At 39.5% G+C, this 21,990-nt stretch overlaps 1 protein-coding gene across 1 annotated transcript in view; it reads left to right on the top strand.

Annotated features, from left to right (window-relative positions):
- The window catches only part of pgm2 (phosphoglucomutase 2), a 54,802-nt gene that overhangs the window by 6,304 nt on the left and 26,508 nt on the right, over window positions 1–21,990 (top strand). The window contains exons 2-6 of the mRNA XM_060831197.1: window positions 2,428–2,595; window positions 6,067–6,173; window positions 7,616–7,700; window positions 12,575–12,658; window positions 19,186–19,379. Coding sequence (XP_060687180.1) covers window positions 2,428–2,595; window positions 6,067–6,173; window positions 7,616–7,700; window positions 12,575–12,658; window positions 19,186–19,379 — 638 coding nt within the window. The remainder of the gene's footprint in view (window positions 1–2,427; window positions 2,596–6,066; window positions 6,174–7,615; window positions 7,701–12,574; window positions 12,659–19,185; window positions 19,380–21,990) is intronic.

The raw sequence follows: 21,990 nt of genomic DNA, 5'->3' as shown, positions 1-21,990 counted from the left end.
AGAGAGAGGTGGTGTGCAGTGCAAGAATTGTAAAACATTTTTGAAAAAAAATTGTCCTTAATTTCATTTGTACTAACCTTCCCCAAGGGTATCTGCTTGGGATTCTGTAAACATCCATATGGCAGGTATGGCCTGCTGATCTATGTTGAATTTTCTGGATGGTAGTCTCCATGTTGTTGAGCCCAAAATGAAGGTCCTTGTCCTGCCATTGAATTCTCATGATGGAACTAAGGTGCCTTGGTAGAAGCCTTCCTGAGGTTTGTGATACCTAAAGCAACCACATAATTCTGTCCTGAGGCAGGGAGGTAACACGAGAGCCCGATGGAGTATAATTTTAGGCTTCTTTGTCAGGTTCCTTCTGGGCACAGTCGTTGAGTCAATTGTTTGTTTAAAATTCAGTAACAGGATGTGGGCATAAGTACACCCACAAAACGCTGAAGGAGGGATTCCCAGAATTTTGACCCAACAACGCTGATGGAATGATTATATAATCCAGGTCAGGATGGTGAGTGGCTTTGACGGGAACTTACAGATGGCAGGATTCCCTGGAATTGGTTTAAAGATAATCTTGTCCTTGGAGCAACTGACTTGGTGGTGGCACTATTGCTGTGTTATGATATATCACCATTTTAACATAGATTTTGAAAAGATTTAGCAGCTCAGAAGTGGACATCAATGAGCTACTGTGGATCATTAGGAGCAGCAGATCTGTATCTCCTGACCAACGTATCACCAGTCTACTGTTACCTCCTATCCGGGGAATTAGCTATGGTTCCATGAAGATTCCAGGTGAGTGTGCCTACAGGAGCATCAGGCATAACTAAGAATGAAGTGTCAACCTGGTGAAACTACAGCAGTGGAGTACATGCATGCTGAACAGCAGAAGTAGCGTACAACAAGCAAACTGACCACACAACTAACAGATCAGATTAAAGCTTTGCAGTGCTGCCATAAATGATGGAAGATTAATTAACAAGCTGAAGAGTGGCACCTCTCAAATTGTACGCAAGAGGCATAATTTCCAAGTTTTTAGATGATGTAAAACTTCGTATTGTGAATGATGGACATCGAATGGCAGACTCATTCAATGAAATTTAATGTAGAGAAATGTGAAGGGAAAGGTGCATTATAAACTAAAGGATACAGGTCTGAAGGGTGTACAGGAACAGAGGGACCTTTGGATTATAAATGTACAAATCAGTGAAGATGACAGGACCCCCAGATTGAGAAAATAGAGAAAGAAGGCATACAGGATTTGTAAATAAGGCATAGGGTTCAAAAACAAAAGTTACATTGAACCTGTATAAAATATTGGGTGAACTGCAACTGGAATATTGGCTCAGACATTCTGATGACCAAATGGTTGTTGGAGCAGCATAGATTAAACTTCTACATTAAGAATATGCAGCATCTCAGATACAACTGACTGTAAATAAACTTCTCTGGAAACTGAAAATTCTCATGGGTAATTTCCTTGAGTGAAGAACCCTCTGAAATAACCCATCAAAGTTAGAGAATTTAAAAGGGCTGAGCTTCAGTCAAGCTAACGGTTACTCAGGAAAAGTTAGATTAAAAACTTGCTGTAACTCCAGTAATGAGTACAGAAAATTATCAGTGAAATGTTTCCAGGGATCAGAAACTTACAGGGTAAGCTTCGAAAATTCAGTTAGCTGGATGGCTAACGTGATTGAAGTTAATGCTAACGACGTGGGTGCTCTTGCCATCGTGGCTGAGGCAGACTTGGGAGTTGTCTACTTGCCATACCTGAAAGGGAGAAGACAACGGCAAACTAGCACTTACAAAAACTGCAAAGAAATGGAGTCGATGTGAAGGTTCAGACCACAGATGAATGAGCCAAGGACTGAAACTATGTAAATGATGATAGGAAATGCTCAGGTTGTTTCCCCTGCAGAAGAGAAGATTGAAAAGAAATTGATTCAAAGTCATAAGGGGCCTAACCAGATTGGGAACAGCTTCTCCTCTTCTGCTGTTGGAAAGATTGAAAACCTAGAGGTCAAAGGTTTAGTGTGATGCAAAAGAACAAAAGGTTACATGAAAAATATTTTTACACGGTGATGGTTCTATTCTTTTTGTAAAGAGCAGGGTAGTGCAACAAATTTAAATTGCTCTTGCAGCTGGCCTGGACTTGATGGGCCAAGTGGTAGCTCCCTAGCTGTAACCTCTTTATAATTCTGTCCTTATCAGCCTATCACATTGCACACTATGCAGAAGCCAATCCTTCAGTTCTCGCCTTGGAAAACAAGATTTGTAAGGAATGTTCACAATTTATCAAGAATCAACAATGTTATATATTCAATTACAATTCACAGCAGGAATATGACAGTCTGTTTATAATGAATGGGAAAGGGTAGCTTGATGTTTTTTTGCCCAAAGTTTTTGAAGTTTGAATGAATTTTGCTTTTCTAGAATCCTCAGACACTTGCAGAAGTCAGGCGGTTGAATTGTGATGGAGACATTGATCAGCTGCGAGACTGTTTTGGGTCGAGGATGATGTTTGGAACAGCAGGGATGCGATCAACCATGGGACCAGGATTTTCCCGCATAAATGATCTTACAATTATTCAGACAACACAGGTAAGCTGATGTGTGAACATGATTCAAAAAATGGAATTGTATGTTTTCATGAATGCCATTTTATTAGCAGTATATCTTTGTTTCTAGGGCAAGAAAGACTGCAACTGGGACATTCCTCTTTGATACAATGAAACTGTTCATGTTTGAAAGTGTGCTGTCTGTAATCTTGCCAAGAACTGAGATTATTTCAGTAATGGGTAGACAGCACTGTACCTGAGGAATTGGGGTTTACCAGCCTACTTCTCTGTAGATGACATTCTAATGGACCTGCACATTCGCTTTAAACTGTTCTGATGTCTGAACTTAACTCCTGAGAAACTATGCAGATTATTAATTGTTCTTTGTGGGAATTAATATTTCATTAGCCATTTGGATAAAAAATTAAAACTTGGATCTTTTCTGCCTGTAAAAGTGAATGTGAAGGATTCCCAACATTCAGACAAAAGTACAACTTAGTACAAATAGACCACTCTGCCCCTCCATTCAATATAATCATTGGCTGATCTTTGTTCTAAATTCCACATTCCCATATATTCCTGATTAATCTCTGATTCTCTTGCAGAATCATATTAATCTCCTGGCCAACATTCATCCTTCAGCCTACCAACAAAAACAATTGATGTTGTCTTGTCACATTTGTTGTCTGTTGGATTGTATTGTCTAGCTATTGGTGGGCAGTGGCTGCATTTCACAAAGTAAATTCTTGGAAGTGCAGTGCTTTAGAACGAATTATGGAAGTAATTGGATTTTATATTAGTGCCCTTTTTTTCTTTTTTACATCCCCTCTTCTTCAACCACACAGCTAAAATTTGGTCAAGTTAAATCAAATTTCAAAATTTCCCACAAGATAGCAATTCTGCTTTAGCCACAGATACTTTGTGGAAGATATAATTGCTAGAAGCTATGCTTAAGAAAGAATATTACGTTCTTGGAGTTAATTAAATAATTGTGCAGTCAGGGTGCACTACACTTGTTTTGAGCGTTTGCTGTTGTTGGCTGCTAAGTGTCAGATTTCTCAGTAGTACATTCTCATCTTGAGGGCTGGTTATAGAGTCAGTTGTGCAGCACGAAAGCATACCCTTCAGCCTAACTCATCCATGCCAACCAGGTTTCCTCAACTGAACGAGTCCCATTAGCCTGCAGTTGACCTATATCCCTAGACCCTTCCTGACCATGTACCTGTCCAAGTCTCTTTAAATGTTGTAGTTGTTCCTGCCTCTACCATTTTCTGTGGCAGCTTATTCCGTATACCCTCTGTGTGAAAATGTTGCCCCTCTGGTCCCTTTTTAAATCTTTCCCCTTTCCTCTTAGTCCAAAACTAAAATGTATAGGATTCAACTACCCTGGGAAAAGGTTTTTGCTAATCACCTTATCCATGCCTGTCATGATTTTATAAACCTCTTAATAGTCACCCCTCAGCCTCCTATGCTCCAGGGAATAAGGTTCCAGCCTCTCCTTATAACCCAAATCTTCTAGACTTGGTAACATCTGTTTTTGCACTCTTTCCAGTTTAATAACATCCTTCCTATAGCAGGGTGACCAGAATTGTACACAGTACTCTAAATGGGGCCTTACCAATGTCTTGTGCAACTGTAACATGACATCCCAGCTCCTGCACTGTGCTCTGCCTAATGCTCTGAAGACAAATATGCCAAACACCACCTTCATCGTGCTGTCTCCCTGTGACACCACTTCCAAGGAACTGGAAGGTCTCTCTGTTTGACAACACTCCCTAGAGTCCTACCACTAAGTGTATAAGTCCTGCCCTGATTTGCCTTGCCAAAATGCAACACCTCACATTATCTGATTAAACTGTACCTGTCACTCCTCAGCCCATTGACTCATGTGATCAAGGTCCCTTTGTACTTTAAGATAACCTTCACTGTCCACTATACCACCAACTTTGGTGTCATTTGCAAACTTGCTAACCATGCTTCTGATATTCTCATCCAAATCATTTATATAAATGACTAAATATAAGTGGACCCAACATTGCGATATATTACTGGTCACAGACCGCCAGTCTGAACAACAATCCTGTACCTCCATCTTCTACCTTCTACTGTCAAGCCAAGTTTGCATCCAATTGGCAAGCTCTCCCGGTACCCCATGTGAATTAATCTTACTAACCAGTCTACCATTTGGGTCACCTCTTCAGTCAGATTTGTTAGGCACTATTTCCTACACACAAAGCTATGCTGACTATCTCCAGTTGGTCATTGCCTTTCCACATGTATGTATGTCCTTTCTGTCAGAATTCCCACCAACAACTTACCTACCCTTGGCTTTTACTTGCAGCCTTTCTTAAATATGGCACAGCATTAGCCACTGTCCAGTCCTCTGACATCTCACTCGTGGCTGTCAATGATACAAATATTTCCTAAGGGTTCTGCAATTTGTTTCCTCACTTCCGACAATGTCCTGGGATACACTTAATCAGATATTAGGGACTTATCTACCTTTTATGCATTCTAAGGCCTCCTCTTCGAGTCATATAGTATGGAAACAAACCGTTTCGTCATCTATGAACCACATTTCTAAAGCTAAGTTAGTCCCACTTGTCTGTGTTTGGCCCATAACCCTTTTAAACCCTTCTTATTCATATACCTATCCAAATGTCTTTTTAAATGCTGTAACACTAACTGCATTGACTATTTCCTCTGGCACTTCATTCCATTTACAAACCACCCTATGAAAACCTTGCCCCTCTGGTCCCTTCTAAATGTTAGCCATCTCCCCTTAAAATTATGCCCTCTAGTTTTGAACTCTCCCACACTAACAGGTTTATTTGGCAACATATCCCTGCCTACACTCTTCCTTCCACTAGATCCAGCTGAAAGTATTTAAAAGCTTAAGGAGGGAACTGGGAGTTTTAGATTAGACTAGATTCCCTACAGTGTGGAAACAGGCCCTTTGGCCCAACAAGCCCACACCACCCCTCCGAAGAGTAACCCACCCAGACCCATTTCCCTCTGACTAACTCACCTAACCTTTGGGCAATTTGGCATGGTCAATTCACCTGACTTGCACATCTTTGCACCGTGGGAGGAAATCGGAGCACCTGGAGAAAACCCACACAGACACTGGGAGATTGTGTAAACTGCACACAGACAGTCACCCGAGGCTGGAATCGAACCTGGGCCCCTGGTGCTGTGAGGCAGCAGTGCTAACCACTGAGCCACCATGGTATTGATTTTGTATAGTGATGTGCTGAAATGGTCAAAGATCACTTTGAATTGCATTTACTGTTAATTAGCTTCTCACCAGGGAGTTTACACTAACCTGCATCGTTAGAAAGCAAACTTTTTTTTTAAGGTTCAATAACAGAAGACTTATTGGAACAAATCACCCATACCTGTACCCATATGAACTCCATTCCAATAATTTAAATGATCTCTAAACTTGTTACTTAATTTAAAAAAAAGTTAAAAGGACTTGGATTTAATTTTGAATTATTCTTTGCTTCTTCAGGGTTTGTGTAGGTGCTTGGAAAAATCGTTTTCAGATATAAAAGACAGAGGTGTGGTGATTGGGTTTGATGCACGTGCTCACCCTCCCAGCGGAAGTAGCAGCAAAAGGTGGAGTTTGTTTTGATCTGGGGAAAAGGAAACTAAAAAGAAACTGAATATTTAGATCTTAATGGAGCTGTGACTACACTGACAACAGTATCACAAAGCACTTTATGCTGTTTGAGTTATACACAAGTGAAAGATGTTTAATTTACTAACAAAACTGTTGAAGCTAAATTGTAAATCTACTCGTTCTGTATAAAGTCTGTTACCAAGATTAAAATTAGCAAATATAGTCTTGCTGCCAGTTATAATTACTTCATTTGTTTTTATATCCAAGTTTACAAAAAATCGCTTCTCAATTTCTAGCAGCCTGAAACGTTTGTTGTACTAGATTAAAGTGCAGGGGTTGATCTCATCACTATCTGGTTAGACTGAATTCTCAGCATGCACATGATTTTTTTTTGGTCTGGACGTTTTATGGGGTACCGTTTCACATGGCTTGCCTGAAACTGGCCAAATTGTAACAGGCATTAGCACTAGTAGATGCTTTTGTCAAAGCTTTCACTTTTAAAATTATTTATACACTACAATTAACTAAACAAATGGTTCCTTGATTTTTAGCCATCTTCATTTTCTTTTTTTAAAAAAAATAGGATGATAAACTAGACATTTTCTACTAATCAAGCCATTTCCAGCTGGCGTAATAAAGCTGTCTCGGGTTTCCAATGTTTCAAATGGCTTCCTGTGCAGCAAGGAAGAGAGAATGAACAATTGTTAAAATACAGCCTCTCTCCACTTGCTGATGAAATCCTGTGTATGATTATGCTAATGTGTTTCAGCTGACACTTGGCCAATAACTTCATTTCACAATTTGATTTTGCTTTTCTAATTGTGTCCAAAATCGAATCTCAACCAGTATATTTTTACATGGATCTTCAATATTTCTCTTAAATTATTTAGTGATTACTATGACATTCAAATTTTGGTTTTCTCACTTATTTGACTGTTGAGAAAAGCATCTTTTAAATGACCTTTGTCTTCTGGCTGGTTAAGTCAGTTAAACTGATTCAGTTTTGTAGGTCTCATTATGGGACTGAAAGAAGTATGGTTTGGATGCAATAAACATCAGCAAGTGTATCGAGGCTGTGTTTTAACACTTCGTTGCTGCACAGGAAGCCATTTGAAAGATTGGAAACCCGAGACAGCTTTATTACGCCAGCTGGAAATGGCTTGATTAGTAGAAAATGTATCAGCATAACATGCTGGTGTCTGTACATTGTGCATTCTGATTCCCTTTTGAACTGTTTGCCAGAAAACATATATCTGTGCTGCATAAAATTGTTTTTAATAGATTGTTGAAAGGATCTTGTATGTTGGTGCAAAGTAGCAAGTTTGCATTTAAAACACATTTAACATTAGTTCTACTTAAAGATTAGCATTAATGAAAAATGTATGGTTTTCTGCTACATAAATACATTTTTCACTTAACCTGTTTCTGTGAGTTACAGGTTTGCTCGATTAGCTGCCACTGTCCTAGCGAGTCAAGGAATCCCTATATATCTCTTCTCTCGGATTACACCAACCCCACTTGTGGTAAGTGTTACCCTTTGCATGTATTTTGTACTGTATTTTGAACTCCATCCTGGCTGAACTTCTGAACTGTTCTAAACTGAGAGCAAAGCTAATGATCTTAAATGCGTACAGTATGTTTAAATCTAATGTAAACATCTTTCCATTAACACTACAGGGAAAATAAATGGTAAAGGTTCTCTGTTTCATTTCAAATGTCTTGGCCAATCTGAGTTAACCTGTCTGGTTTGGATGTTAAACAAAGCTTGGGAGTTAACTACCAATCTCTGTCTAACTGGTGCACACTCCACGGCACTTCTGACCATCAAAGTCCACTCACCAACCAATCAATACTTTTCTCTCATATAGTATAAGTGTTTTCCTTTGGCTAGTATTTTCTATGCATTGTTTTGATGATGAAGGCTTCAACTAACTGTGGTTACTTTTCAGCAATGCTTAAATTATAATTCCTCCATGCCCTTAAAGTAAAGCCCTGAACCTCCTGACCTAACCACTGCTGGGTCTCACTGCACCAAACGATGGTTCAAGTAGGTGGCTCACAAAACATGCTCAAAAGCAAGATAGGAAGTAAATACTTAATAGCTTAGTCCACATTCCACGAGCAAAGGAAGTCTCCTATATAAATTTTGATGTATTCAGATCAAGACTTTGTACACAGTAGTAAATAGAAGCAAATAAAAAGCATCATGACCTCACTAACAGCAATTGTATATTTTTCTGGATAAAAGGTCTAAAGGTGAACAGATATCTAACTTGATGTAAAGGGTACAGTAGTATTTGAATTCTGCATAAATTCCATAGATTTAATTTTGTTAGATTCAGAGAATGAGTACTTGTGCTACTCCATATTTCACCTCATGTGAATCCTCTTGATTGACTAACTGCCTTGTGACTATGACCAGTCCTCACCATTTTAATTTTTCATGCATTTCATGTCAGAAACTTCAATTGCAGTGCTTTGTTTGGAGAAGTTAGATATTTCTTGACAAATACAGGATTTCATTTTAGCAGTTACATTATCATATCAGGCAGAGAAATCAATTGAGTACTTTTTCAATGCCAGTTGCCAAACTTCAAAAGTACTTGGATTAGATTGCATAGAGGGAATGGTTCTCCTCCTCCACTGTCAGTCCTCTGCCGGCCAGATTAGTGAGACTGTTATTAGCTCCATTTTGGTTGCCCATATGTGGCCAGAGAATCTCCTTCAGTGGCTTCTCTCTTCCCCTTTTGTTTTTGTTACTTCTGGAGCCTCCTCACGGATCTATTCTTGATATCCACATGATAGCCTTCAGCAATATCATCTGAAAACATATAGATCTCAGTTACCTGATATGCATTTAACACCAACTGCCTTCCTAGCTTTCACCCTTCCTAAACTTCAGCTCATCCAAGCTATTCACATTTAGGTTTCAACAAGTCCTGTTCACGTATCATCCTTCCACTTGCTGATTTACATTGGCTTCTGCTCTGGAAATGCGTCACATTTAAAATTCTTTTATCCTTTTCATGAAGATCCTCGAAGCCCTTGGTTTTTTGTTGCTCGGATCTGTCCACTCTTGCCTATTGTGCAATCTAAATTTCCATCACCCTATCGGTATTAGTTATTCTTTCAACTATCTAAACCTGTGTTTCGGGCTTTGTCTCCTTTTTAAGATGCTTTCAGGGATACATGTAAAACTGAGACATGTGATTGAAGCTTTGTTTACCTCTCCCAACATCCATGCATGTAGATTGGTGCCAAATTCCATATAACACTACTGTGCAGCATCTTGGAAAGGTTTGCTCTGTGAAAAACCATGATGCAAGTTATTGTGAGAATAATCTTAGGTGCAAGGGCTAATGAGCTATGAGAAAAATTGAAATAGCTGTCACTTTGTACCGGCATTGTTGTCATCAAGTTTTAAAAAAATGCTGAGTTAAACTGTGATGCACTAATCAAGTGTTCACTCTGCCATCCTTCTTGTGTCTCTGAGTGGAGGTAATGAAGGAGATATAAAATGGCACTCTGAACACTTTTTTGACAGAGACATTTCACAGTGCACATGGACTTGGTCCAGCAAATGGAAGAAATTATGTACCTGAAGCACACTTTCTGGAACCACAACTAGCTTAAAGGGAAAATAGTTGCAGTTGTTACTGGTCAATCAATCATTTTCGGCCTCTAGACGTTATTGCAGGAAGCCCAAATATCTTGCACTCCTTCATCGATGATCTTCACTTAGTCGGGTCAGATGGTGAATGTTTGCTGATAATTGGTACTGAAAATTGTGCAATCTCACCGACTGCTCATCTAGTTCGTATGCAGATAAACACCGCTCTGCAGCTACCCTCTGTCTTCTATGGCCAAATTAATTTTGTATCTAACTTGCCAATCACCATGGATTCAATGCGATTTGATCTTCTGGACCAGCCTACCATGAGGGACCTTGTCAAATGTTTTAATAAAATCCATGTAGATAACATTGCCTTACCTGCATCAGTCATCTTTGTCACCTACCTCCAAATACTGAATCAAGTTTGTGAGACAAGATCTACCCTGCACAAGGCCATGCTGACAATCCCTAATAAGTCCATTCTTCTCCACTCATTTCCCTATCATTGATGTAGGGCTCACAAGTTCATAATTTCCTGTATTATCCCTGTTGCCCTTGAACAAAGAAACAGCATTGGCTGTTCTCCAGTCTTTTGAGATCTCTCCTGTGGCTACAGATGATAAAAAGCTGTCTGTCAAAGCTGCAGTAATCTCTTCCTTTCCCTCCTTCAGTTGCCTGGGATAGATTCCATCGGGCCCTAGGACCTTGTTTACCTTAATATTTTTCATTACACCCAACACCGCCACCACCTTAATTTTGACATGCCATGGAATATCAACAAACCCCTCTTAAACTTCTGATCATCCATGTCCTCCTCCTTGGAGAATATCAATGTATAGTACAATATCTGATTGAGCAGTGGCAAGTTTTAGAATGGATGAAAGGCCTATTTCTGCTCCTATTCTGTTATATTTTAATGTGAAGGCCACCATAACATTTATTTTTCCACTCGAGGAAATAGCTTGAAGCAGCACTGGATGTTGGTTTAAATTGTCTGCCTTTGATCTGACCTTAATTGTATCAGAGTTGGCTCGACAGCTGGTTTGTGATGCAGAGTGATGCCAGCAGCCTGGGTTCAATTCCCACATTGGCTAGGTCACTAGGAAGGACTCTCCTCCTTCTAAATCTCTTTTTCTGAGACCTTGCTAATGAGAGAGCAGCCCTCTCGTTTGGTAAAACTAGGGCAACTTGATGACTTTATGTACAAATTAAGTATAATGCAGTTAGAGTCCGATGGCCTCGGTTTGTTTAAAATTCATAAAGGTTCAGTCCTCTGGCAGTCAGATGCAGCTGCCTGAAAAGTGGATGTACCAAGGTCCATTATTACTCAGCTAAAGACCAATATTTAACAATTTAGTGGCTTGCTATCTTCAGCAAGTAAGAATTAAACCATTGTGGTTTGCTGTTCAATGGCATTACCATTGCTGAATCCCCCATTTCAATGTATTTGGGGTTACCATTAACCAGAAATTGAATGGAACTCACCATATAAATATGGTGGCTATAAAAGCAGGTCATAGGCTTGGTATTTTGTGGTATGTAATTCATCTCCTGTCTCCATAATGTTGTGTATCATCCACAAGATAAGTGTGGCTCCAGTAGCACTCGAGGTGCTCAACACCCTCCAGGACAAAGCATTTTGTTCAATTAGCACATCATCCAACACCTTCAACATTCGCCACTCTCTCCCCAAGCAACACCAACAAGCAGCACTGTGCCCCACATAATTCATCCCAAAACATCACCTTCCAATTATGTGGCTTCTGTCACCTACAGGATAAGGGCACCAGTGCATGGGAACTTAAAATCCTGCAATTTACCCTCCAAGCCCCACACAGTCCTGACTTAGAACTAACTTAAAGTTTCTTCACCGTTGCTGAATCAAAATCGTGGAACTCCCTCCTTAATAGCACTGAAGATATTCCCTACAGCCTTAGAACTGCAGCAATTCAAGGCAGTTCTGCAGGAAAATTAGGAATAGTAATAAATGTTGGTCTGGCCAGTGATAGCAACATCCCACAAATGAACACACATAATTAAAGTGTAGGTTAGAAAATAATCACTCGCTTGTTAAAATGAGGTGTCTTGCCAGGAAGGAATTTGCATTCAACTAGTGTTTTTCACAAGCTTGAAATGTTCAAAGTTCTACCTACTCTGAGGTATTTTTGAAGTGTAGTTGCTATTGTAATGCAGTAGCCAATTTAGCAACAAAACAATTCCACAAATGACAACGAGATTCACTGTTCTCTGCAATATCCCAGCCAATATTTGCATATTCTGTCAAAACTCAGTGTCAACTGTTGACTTCTTGTGTTGATACCCGTAGTTATTTTAGCTTTTGTGATCATGCTTTGAATATCCAGATTTGTCTTGTGATGAGCTGTACTGAGTCACTGAACTTTTATACCAATCTCCATGTGCTGTGATTCTTAAGAACCAAGTCAGTGGATTCATTTTTACAGTTATTTAATTGCATTAAGTACAGAGAATCCCTGATTTATAAACATCCAACTTAAGAATGCTTGTACTTGCAAAACTGATCCCAAACTTGGACATAAATTTGTGACATATGAACATTTCCTGTACTTATGAACAGCCACTTTATATCATCTAGCATTGTGCTTTGACTTGCATACAAATCACCTTGTGAATAGACTCCACATGGAGCCACTTGCAACGTGGGGACTGCCTGTACTTTTCCAATTTGCAGTTTATAACTTATCAAGTACACAAGTTTAATTTTTTTAATGTACCTCTTTCTATTCAATTATTTTGTCTTTGTAGCCATTTACTGTGTCCCAACTGAAACTGTGTGCAGGGATCATGGTAACAGCATCTCACAATCCCAAACAAGACAACGGTTATAAGGTAATCTTATGATTCTTTATGCAGCATTGATGACTGTCATAATGTTAATTGACAAACCAACTTAATTTTCTTTCTTCCTCTTTTGTATACTTTCAGCAATTAGACCAATTATTCAATGATTAGCTTGCAACAGTGTTGATAAGTAGATTGTAAAGCTATAGTACAAGATTTCCCTAACAGATAGTCAGGACCCAAATTGGGGTTGTAAGCTGATAATTTGGTTTTGTGAGCTGACATAGCAACGGTCACTATGTTGATAGACACTTTCCCATTACTCTGTCCTGTTCCTCCTCTTTTTTTTTTGCCCTGACCCCTTCACTCAGGGAACTACCATCCACCACCTCCCCTCACCACCCTGACCCCAAACAATCCTACTCTCACTTCCCAAAATGACGTCACAGTGGAGAAAAATCTGGGAAGTCCTGACATCATGAATTACAATAAGGAATTGCTGTACTTGTTTATTGGGGTGGAGATTTGTGGGATATCTGTTCAATAATTAAATCTAGTTGCATGTTTTATTGCTTACTTAATTCCTCATGTCTTATGTACTATGACAGTGAAATAAACTTATTGAGCTGATCTCAATGTGAGAGATGTTTTTAACAAGACATTATAATCTGGCAACATTAGTATTCAAATATGGAATTGCCACTTTAGGAATAAGAGTAGGCCATTCAGCCCATTGAATCTGCTCTGCCATTTTAATATGATTAGATTAGACTTAGTGTGGAAACAGGCCCTTCGGCCCAACAAGTCCACACCGACCCGCCAAAGCGAAACCCACCCATACTCCTACATTTACCCCTTTACCTAACACTACGGGCAATTTAGCATGGCCAATTCACCTGACCCGCACATCTTTGGACTGTGGGAGGAAACCGGAGCACCCGGAGGAAACCCACGCTGACACGGGGAGAACGTGCAAACTCCACACAGTCAGTCGCCTGAGTCGGGAATTGAACCCGGGTCTCTGGAGCTGTGAGGCAGCAGTGCTAACCACTGTGCCACCGTGCCACCTATGTAGAGAAAAGGATTGCAAAAATGATTCTGAATAGGAGCGAAAATAATAGGATAGTTGTTATGAGAGACTTTCCTAATATTGACTGGAAGTACTCTAGTTTGGGTACCTTAGGTGGTCAGTTTTTGTCCAGTGTGTGCAGGAGGGTTTCCTGACACAGTATGTAGACAGGCCGACAAGGGGCAAAGCCACATTTCATTTGTACTGGGTAATGAACCTAGCCAAGTGTTAGATTTTGAGGTAGGTGAGCACTTTGGTGATAGTGACCACAATTTGGTTATATTTACAATAGCAATGGGCAGGGCTTGGTATATACCACACGGCAAGAGTTATAGTTGGGGGAAGGCAATTATAATGCAATTAGGTAAAATTGAGGATGCATAGGATGGGGGAGGAAACTGCAGGGAATGGGCACAATTGAAATGTGGAGCTTGTTCAAGGAACAGCTCCTGTGTCCTTGAGACGTACGTACCTGTCAAGCAGGGGGGAGTGGTTAAATGAGGGAGCCGTGGTTTGCCAAAGAAGTTGAATCTCTTGTCAAGAGGAAGAGAAAGGCTTATATTAGGATGAGACATGAAGGCTCAGTAAGGGCACTTGAGCTACAAGTTAGCCAGGAAGGACTTCAAGAGAGAGCTAAGAAGAGCCAGGAGGGGACATGAGAAGTTGTTGGCAGGTAGGATCAAGGAAATCTCTAAAACTTTCTGTAGGTATGTCAGGAATAAAAGAATGATGAGAGGAAGATTAGGGCCCGTCAATGACAGCAGGAGGAATAGGTGCGCAGAGTCCGAAGAGATAGGAGAGGCGCTAAATTAATATTTTTTGTCAATATTCATACAGTAAAAAGACAATGTTGTCAAGGAAAATACTGAGATACAGGCTATTATGTCTGATCTAACACTTTAATGCCTATAACATACACTGTCCCATTATCCTTAACGTCATCGATAATCAAAAATTCATCAACCTCTATTTTAAATATACACACAGCTCTCTAGGATAGAGTTCCTCTAAGTACAAGCATTCTCCTCATTTGTTCCAAAATGCCATCCCCTTTTTTTTTTGTAAGTTTCAGTGAGATCATGTTTTATTCTTAAAACTTTAGATAGTACAAGCCCAGTTTGCCCAATCTCTCTTCGTAGAACAGTCCCACTATCCCCGCAACAGAACTGGCGATCCTTTGTTCATTCCCACTAAAACAGTAATATTTTCCGAGTTGGGAAACCAAAACTGCGCACAGTCCTTCAGATGTGGTTTAACCTATCTCCTGTACAATGTAAGTAAGAAGTCACTATTCTATGCTCAAAACTTGCTTGTGAAAGAAGCTAGCATCAAATAGTCTTTATTGTAGCTTGCTGCACTTGCATTTAAGCCTTCAGTGGCTTTTTCAGAAGGACACCCACATCCGAAGACCATAAGACATAGGAGTGGAAGTAAGGCCATTCGGCCCATCGAGTCCACTCTGCCATTCAATCATGGCTGGGCATTTCAACTCCAATTACCAGCGTTCTCCCCGTAGCCCTTAATTCCTCGAGACAACAAGAATCTATCAATCTCGGCCTTGAAGACATTTAGCGTCCCGGCCTCCACTGCACTCTGTGGCAATGAATTCCACAGGCCCACCACTCTCTGGCTGAAGAAATGTCTCCGCATTTCTGTTCTGAATTGACCCCCTCTAATTCTAAGGCTGTGTCCACGGGTCCTAGTATCTTCACCTAACGGAAAATACTTCCTAGCATCCACCCTTTCCAAGCTATGTATTATCTTGTACGTCTCTATTAAGTCTCCCCTTAATCTTCTAAACTCCAATGAATACAATCCCAGGATCCTCAGCCGTCCCTCGTATGTTAGACCAACCATTCCAGGGATCATCCGTGTGAATCTCCACTGGACACATTCCAGTGCCAGTATGTCCTTCCTGAGGTGTGGGGACCAAAACTGGACACAGTACTCCAAATGGGGCCTAACCAGAGCTTTATAAAGTCTCAGTAGCACAACAGTGCTTTTTATATTCCAACCCTCTTGAGATAAGTGACAACATTGCATTCGCTTTCTTAATCACGGACACAACCTGCATGTTTACCTTTAGAGAATCCTCGATTAGCACGCCCAGATCACTTTGTACTTTGGCTTTACGAATTTTCTCACCATTTAGAAAGTAGTCTATGCTTTTATTCTTTTTTCCAAAGTGCAAGAGCTCGCATTTGCTCACGTTAAATTCCATCAGCCATTTGCTGGACCACTCTCCCAAACTGTCTAGATCCTTTTTTTTTTAGATTAGATTACTTACAGTGTGGAAACAGGCCCTTCGGCCCAACAAGTCCGCACCGACCCGCCGAAGCGCAACCACCCATACCCCTACATTTACCCCTTACCTAACACTACGGGCAATTTAGCATGGCCAATTCACCTAACCTGCACATCTTTGGACTGTGGGAGGAAACCGGAGCACCCGGAGGAAACCCACGTAGACACGGGGAGAACGTGCAAACTCCACACAGTCTGTCGCCTGAGTCGGGAATTGAACCCGGGTCTCAGGCGCTGTGAGATAGCAGTGCTAACCACTGTGCCACCGTGCCACCAGCCTCCCCACTTCCTCAGTACTACCTGCCTGTCCACCTAACTTCGTATCATCTGCAAACTTCGCTAGAATGCCCTCAGTCCCTTCATCCAGATCATTAGTATATAATGCGAACAGCTGTGGCCCCAACACTGAACCCTGCGGGACACTGCTCGTCACCGGCTGCCATTCCGAAAAAGAACCTTTTATCCCAACTCTGCCTTCTGTCAGATATCCAATCCTCAATCCATCCCAGTAGCTCACCTCGAACACCATGGACTCTCACCTTGCTCAGCAGCCTCCCGTGTGGCACCTTAGCAAAGGCCTTTTGGAAGTCTAGATAGACCACATCTACTGGGTTTCCCTGGTCTAACCTACTTGTCACCTCTTCAAAGAATTCCAACAGGTTTGTCAGGCATGACCTCCCCTTACTAAATCCATGTTGACTTGTTCTAATCAGACTCTGCTCTTCTAAGAATTTAGAAACCTCATCCTTAATAAAGGAGGCACAACTTCACCTCCTTTCCTTCCTGTCTTAGCTTTCAAATATTGAATATCCTTGAATATTCAGTTCCCTGTTCTGGCCATTATGCAGTCATATTTCTGTAATGGCAATTATAGCATAACCATTTACCACTACTGTTACTCATTAAAAGGAACAAGAGGCATAAACGTAAAATGATATGTAAAAGAAGCATGGGTGAAATGACTTTTGTTTCACTCAGTTTATTCTGTAACTTAACTATCTGGAAGTGTGGTGGAGACTGTTTTAATTGAGACGTTCAAAAGGGCATTGGATGTTCACTTGTTAAAAATAATGAGCAAGAGAATGGGGAAAAGCAGGATATTGGCACAAGGGAGTATAGCTAATTTGATGAGCCAATGCAGCTGCAGTAGGCTGAATGGTCTCCTGTGCTGTAGCACTACTATAATTTGTGGTTTTAAGTCATCTATCTTCTTGTGAATGCTGTTTCATTCAGATAGATATTTGCTGTTCCAATGACCGCAGGGAATCACTTCGTCAGTTAAAAAGTTTCACTGACCATTCACTGCTTACTGTGGAAAATTGATGGATTTCAATTCATACTGCATTTATATGTTGACCACTTCAAAAGTAATCAATTTCTTAAAGCTTCTTAAAGAGATGAATGAATTACATTACTGTATTTTGTTCTTCCAAGTGATTCAGTGCTTGAACTGAAATTTGGTTCTGATTTCTTGATAGCCTGAATTTCCAAAACAGTCAAAACATTAATTACAAAATATGGTACAACAAAATCATCCGTTTAACCATATAGCACTTAATATCAGTGCCTGAAAATACCTAGCAATTGTTTGAACTGTGAATGTTTTCAAACTGATGTCATCAGCTATTTAATCTCTAAGTCCCTACCTTTTACATTCTACATTTTTGCAGACCTGGGATTGATTTTTGAAATGCATCATTTCGAGGAAAGATTTAGAAGTTACTTTTCAGGATGTACCATAACATTTAAAAGATTGATGTGTCATTGTTGTTATAATGTGGGAAACACAGCCCCTAAATTGTCTAGTTTATTCTTTCCACAAAGAGTGAAATCAGTTCAATTTTTGTTTTGACTGTTCTGTATGAGAGTGCCATTTAAAATTAAATCATGTGCAACCTCTTATTCAAATTCCAGATGTTCTCCCTAACCATCTGTTTCTCTTCTGCTATCATTCTTCTCTCTTGAACATTTTGCAGGTTTGTTCATTTTAACTTCTATTTTCCTGACTTGCTTTAACATTTTGTTTCAGACTAATGTGTTCTGCAATGCTGGGAAATCTGGAGTAAAAATTGCTAAACTCTTGTGTTTTCCAGACTGTTGAATTTATTGTGGAAAGCTTGTTTTGGAATCCAATTGTGCATGCATGAGTCTTTTCAAAGTAAAAGTATCTTAAGGCTACTGTCGATTCAGTTCATGTTCACAAAGTCATTGTGTCTTATTTTACCTTTTTCTTTTCTTGTGTTTTTTATGATCGCTTAAGACGGTGCACTCAACACTAAACTTGCATCTACTAATTATTTTGTTGCTTGAATAGCATTTGGTTCACTGTACTCTCTGGCTATTCTATTCCAGAAGTTAATGCCTTTGAATAATTTTGCATTTGTCCCACCTTGTTTATAAGCTGAATTGACTTGGTACCAAGTATACCTGTCATCACTATTTTAACTCCTTCGTATTTATAAAATTAAAAAATGTTGACAAGCAATGATCATAACTGGGTCAAATATTAAAAAAAAGGGTTCTTTTTAAATAAAAGTGCTACATAGCTTCACTAAATAACCATGTTTAAAAAAAAGTCTTCAATCATCATTTCCTTGGAATGTTAAAATGGACAATGCTTATGATTTCTTAAGTTTAAATTGTGGATAATGTTGCCAACTGATTATGCCAATTTTCCTGAAAAAGGAGCATTGTATTTATGGTCTTGCCAATTTCATTGTAATGCAGAAGTATAAGAACATTCAGCTTGACTTAACTTTATTTGCATGCTAATTTGTCCATGTATAGAAAATTCCATCTTCACTTAAACTCTTTAAGCAGCAGTTCAAGATAGCAGGCTAATGGCTAGTTCAACAAATTAATTATCTATGTAAGAACAACTCTTCCAAAAATGAGAGTGATGTGTGTTTTTTTTTTGAGTTGATTTTCTTGTATAATTTAACTTGAATTAAATAGGCGATTTGCTTTTAAACTAAACGTGTTGGTGATTCAAGGTACTTCAGGAAAGCAGTTGGCCTTTCAGAATTGATAACATTTTTCCAAGCTTGTTTGTGTTTGTTCCAATTGACTTCATTCATCCTTGCTTGAAGTATTTTAAAATTTTTATTTTTAGGTTATATGCAGATGAATAATCTTGAGTGATCAGTCATTAACTTTTATCAGTAGATGTTGTAACGACTGTTGCTTGTTTGGTAATATTTAGGTTTACTGGTCTAATGGAGCTCAGATTATTTCCCCTCATGATAAAGAAATTGCAAAAGCCATTGAAGAGAATTTGGAGCCGTGGTCAGAATCATGGAATGACAAGCTTGTTGACAACAGTTCCCTCATTAAAGATCCTTATGAAACTATGAAAAGTAAATATCTTGAGTGCCTGCAGAAGCATTGCTTTAACAGGTCAGTGATCAGATATATTGGGGAGGTGATGGAATAATGGTAATTTCACTGGACTAGTAACTCTGAACCCTAGACTAATAATCAAAGGAATAAAACAAAGAATCGCAGATGTGGGGATTGAAACAAAACAGTTAGTGCTGGAGAAACTCAGCAGATCTGGCAACATCTGTGGAGAGAAAAACAAGAGTTAATGTTCTGAGTCCAGTGACTTATCTTAAGTTCTAATGAAGCGTTGACTCTGCTTTCTCTCTGCTATGTCTGTTTAATGTTGAGAGACTTGGATTCAAATCCGACCATGGCCAATGAACTTTGAATTGAGTTTGAAAAAAATCGAGAATTAGAAGCTTGCCCAGTGGTGACTGAAACCATTGTTGATGTCATAAATATCTTGTTGATTAATATCCTGTCAGAAAGAAAATTTGCCATCCACAACTGGTTTGACTCCATATTCGTATGGACCATACCGCACCTCTCAAAGCATTTCAAGAAGGTAGCCCAGACCCTAACTTTGCTATTTGTTTTTAAGCAAGTGTACAGTGAACATCCCAGGAGACAATCAGCTGGTCAAACTGCTTAGTTTTTAACAAAACAGAATTCATTTACAAGAGTACTAAATGAAGCGCAAAGAACAGAAAACAGAATACCGAATAGCTTAACCCATCCGAAAACCCAACAGACTATCCCAACTTAATGATGCTGTTCCAAAACACTTGCAACAATTCCCCATAGACACCCCTTGGCACAAAAGGCAAAATGAAACACAGGTTCTTACAGGAATGAAATTGGAGGGAGAGCGGGTCCAGCAGCTCTTCACGCACATGCGTGCGCACACAGTCATTTACAATCTCTCTGAAAAAAACCCAGGACAATGTTAATGTGTTAAAGGAACCGATTCATCACACTTAAAATGTTGTTAACTCAGAATTGCCCTCTGGGCAAGTCGTAATATGCAATAAACGTTACCCTTGCCAACGACATCCACATTTCTGTGAATAAATGAAAAGTGACTTCTGTAGTAAACTGATACTTTCTCTAATTTCAAATACATGAAATGATCTTGTCACCAAAAACTGTTCCAAGCTTTTTTCTCAACCTTGAATTTAGCTGGACCCCTACTGTATCTTTACAGTGCCAATATACTATGTATTCTGGAAATCAGAAATACAAAATATTGGTAATACATATCAACAGGCCAAGTAGCATCATTGGCTACTGAGAATCTTTTTTAGGTGTTAGCTCCTATTTCTATCTCCGTGGATGCTGTTGACCTTGTTGAGTATTATTGTTTTATGTTCCAGTCTACCTTTTATTTAGCTAACATGTGATATGGAAAAAGCTGATTTTTATTTTATGCGAAAGGTTTAAATACAGAATTAACATTCTTTCTTATCCATCCTGTTGTCATATCCCAGCAAAATCTTATTTCTGAAAGGAAAATTGGCTCTTTAGGGTTCAACTGTGCAACAACAATAAAATAAATTAGTTTCAGTAGTTAATTTCCAGGAAATTCAATTGTTGGTTTTAACAATTACAATCTAATGGTTTCATTGTTGCAATATAAATAGCCAAGGTCTCTGTTTCACCTTTGTCCTAAATCCACATATGCTGTTTAATTATTGCTTAGTGAATTAAACTGCAGTGCAGCCAAGTCAGGAAGTGAACTAATTTGCTCGCTCTTTCTCTTCCTTGTATTCCCACCTGCTAACTGCCAAACCCTCCACTCCACCAGTCAAATACTAAAGATTTGTGGTGGTGTGTCTGTATGTCAGCTTTGAACTTACCGAGGAAAAGAACTTTGTCTCGTTTTGACTTTATAACCTCCTGCCAAGGTTATCCTGTTTGTCAGACTACCTCCTGCTCCCTCCACTCCATTCCCACTGAACTGCTGACTGCCTAACTTCCATTCCTATCCCTTCATTTTCACAAACAACTACTCAAAAGCCCTACCCGTAGCTCCTTTGCTCTTGCAAACTGTCTCTTACTGGGGTCCTTCCTACTACCCATTTATGTTTTGAGCACCTTCTACAAATGTTTCTTGTTCCCACAACATTAGGATTCCCAAAGAGCGCTCATTAGTTATCTTTGCTTGCTTTGTTTGTCTATTCTCTGCATCTTTACAAAATATCTGACGATAAAGAGTCGGTTTCCACAATATCTATTTTTATTTCTTGTCTTCTAGCTCTTTTTCCTTTCCAGGATCTCTTTGAGCAATGATTTCTTACTGTTATCCATTAATGAAGAGACTTACTCAGGTTGTTCACACCTGCCACAAACAAGGAACCCTTTGTTCTGATTCTGTGCAATATCACCAGCCTCCATCCCTGTTTCAATGAATCTGTTGCTGAAACACCTGTTCTTGTATATTTCACATCCAGTTTCAACACTTCTAATTCTCTCTGAGCTGACCTCCTCTGTTTTTATGTCTGTAAGCTTCAGCTTGTCTGACTCCTCTTTGCCTGCATCAACTCCAGCTTTCTTATCACCCTGTTCTTAAGTTTCATAGGCTGACAATTCTATTGTGCCTCAGATTAAAAATCTTTTCATGTCTTCAAATCCATTCATAGCTTTTGCCCCGCCTATCTTCATACTCTGTGGCCCTACAATTGAGATC

This window comes from Hemiscyllium ocellatum, chromosome 1, assembly GCF_020745735.1.
Source record: "Hemiscyllium ocellatum isolate sHemOce1 chromosome 1, sHemOce1.pat.X.cur, whole genome shotgun sequence".
In the NCBI taxonomy this organism is placed as follows: Eukaryota; Metazoa; Chordata; class Chondrichthyes; order Orectolobiformes; family Hemiscylliidae; genus Hemiscyllium; species Hemiscyllium ocellatum.
The sequence above is the reverse complement of the archived record's forward strand: the minus strand, read 5'-3'. Positions and strand labels throughout refer to the sequence as shown.